At 54.9% G+C, this 2,106-nt stretch overlaps 1 protein-coding gene across 1 annotated transcript; it reads right to left on the bottom strand.

Annotated features, from left to right (window-relative positions):
• Window positions 1-841: 841 nt before the first annotated feature.
• Window positions 842-1,626, bottom strand: ACRALDRAFT_2026556 (uncharacterized protein; the record flags this gene model as incomplete). Its single annotated transcript, XM_071020397.1, has 2 exons — window positions 842-1,212; window positions 1,581-1,626. 2 exons carry the CDS (start codon window positions 1,624-1,626, stop codon window positions 842-844), a joined length of 417 nt encoding a protein of 138 aa, XP_070878227.1.
• Window positions 1,627-2,106: the final 480 nt, after the last annotated feature.

Below are 2,106 nucleotides of genomic sequence, written 5' to 3'. Positions count from 1 at the left end.
GGGGGGGGGGGGGGGGGACAGGTTTTCCTTACCATCATGGACGACAGAATAGGTGGGTTGGACAAAGAGGTCGTGGGAAGCAGCAAGGAGCAGAGGCCGCATGTGCGAGTGCCACGTTCGGTGTGAAACGTCGACGGGGAGTACGTACAAAGTATCCAACAGCAGAGAGATGAGGAAAATGCTCCCCGGAGGGAGGGGCGGGGGGGATACCAGCGCGTCTGCAGGGGTGGAAAAGCTACCGTCTCACGAGAGTCGTTGCCACACGGCGGACATCCTTGCGCGTAGGTGGAGTGCAGGTAGAGAACGTGCCCGAAAGAAACGGAAATGCGTAAAGGAGGAGGCCGCCCCGCGAACTCTGTAGTAGGCCGACGCAGAGCAGGCGGCGTGGCAGAGGAGTGAGGTTAGGAGAGTCCGGCCAGGAGTGCCGCCACGGGCTCGGGGCCGTTAAAGCCAGCCTTGTCTATGGAAAAGAAATGCTTTGAAAGGGAAGTGGGTGCGGGGAAGACTGGGAAGGAGAAAAAAAGAAAAAAAAAAAAAAAAGGCGTCAACTTTGCCTTGCCCTGCTTCGCCTTGCCTTTTGCCTATGATGTGACCGTCGTGACTCGGGCTTTCTGCTGTCACTTGTCGGATACCAGTCTCAGTCTCACTGTCAAAGCCCAACTGCGGTTGTTTATTCTGCCTTTGGTCGCAATAGCTTGTCTTCGTCGTCGATACTTGCTGCTCTGCTTCTTACTGCTGCCAACCGCGTCCTGGTCGGAAGGATGGATATTCTGCGACTGACTCGGCACCGGCGGTTGGGAGTGCAGAGAAGTCGACTCGTCCGAGCGTGAACCGACCGTATTCAAGAGATCAAGGGATCAAAGAGAGCCCAGTCGACTACGGATATGATTTGCGTCATGCGGTAGATGGCACCGCCTGCCGTCGTGCCGTCGGGGAGCACCGTCGAGCGCCTGGACCAGTAGAATAACGGGATGGTCCGAAGGAGGGGGGACCACGCCTTAATCGCCCATTGCTTGCGAAAGGCCCCGACGATTGGATAGACCTTTGGGTGCTGGTTGAGCGAGAAAAAATGGATGCTGAACGGGAATGAAAGACTCGGTGAGAACTTGACGGCCGCAGCCGTGCTCAAATGTGGGAGACCGGTCTGAGGGGTACACGGGGAGCGACGAGGAGCATATAATTTGGGATTTGGCGCAAGTACATAGGTAATACCTATTACGAAGTACATTGTACATTCCACCCACGCGTGCGGGCGAGCCGAGGTGAGGGCCAAGGCGCCAAGACCCCAAGCTACCATCCATCGCAGAGAAGTTGTCCGCCCTGCCTGCCTATCCGTCAGACCGAGAAGTGAGATCCTCAAATCAAGACAGCGGGGTTTTCTGGAACGATCCGGGCCGCCCATTGTCTAGCTGCCTTGCGTCTCCAGTCCACACGTGTGTCTGGGGTTCCTGTCAGTTGGTATGTGGAAGAGTACATAAATCACGAAAAACGGGAAAGTAAAACCATTGAACAATCATTCAATTATGCAGATGGTAGTTCAACCAACTGACGAGTGGGATAGGGTGTTGTGTTGGATATACCGTCAGCCCTTGGTAAGGAAATGGTTTCTGGTGACAGCCAAGTCATTTCGGCATTTCCCGGAAAGAACCCGATGGTACGGCCTCTGTGTGTGTGTGTGTGTGTGTGTGTGTGTGTGTGTGTGTGTGTGTGCATCACCGCCTCTTCGCGAAATGTCCCTTGCCAATCGCCCAAGGATAGCTCGGTGGTTGGTTGCTCGGTGCGGTTACTCCGCGCTCTTAAAGGTAGCCTGATTCGCGGCCAAATATATTCGTGATGGCATCGTGGATGGTCCGACGGTTCACTGACTTAACTTGGTTGGCTTGACTCCGGAATCGAAGTTGGTTAGTCTCAGCCCACACAATGTTCCAAGGCCGTTAGAAGACGGCCCGTTCGCCTCGTCAAATTGCTATCCCCAGACATCACCAGCCGACCAAGCTGAGCTCCATGTAGAATTGGGGGCCAACAAAGTTCCCCTCTTTCCGTGTGATGTAGCCGCGCTCGCACAGTATTACCCGGACATGACAGCTCATAGGAGTAATGTAGTGT

The sequence above is a fragment of the Sodiomyces alcalophilus genome (assembly GCF_042370955.1).
Source record: "Sodiomyces alcalophilus JCM 7366 unplaced genomic scaffold ACRALscaffold_2, whole genome shotgun sequence".
Classification (NCBI taxonomy): Eukaryota; Fungi; Ascomycota; class Sordariomycetes; order Glomerellales; family Plectosphaerellaceae; genus Sodiomyces; species Sodiomyces alcalophilus.
Note: the sequence above shows the minus strand (reverse complement) of the source record. Positions and strands in the feature narration are given on the sequence as shown.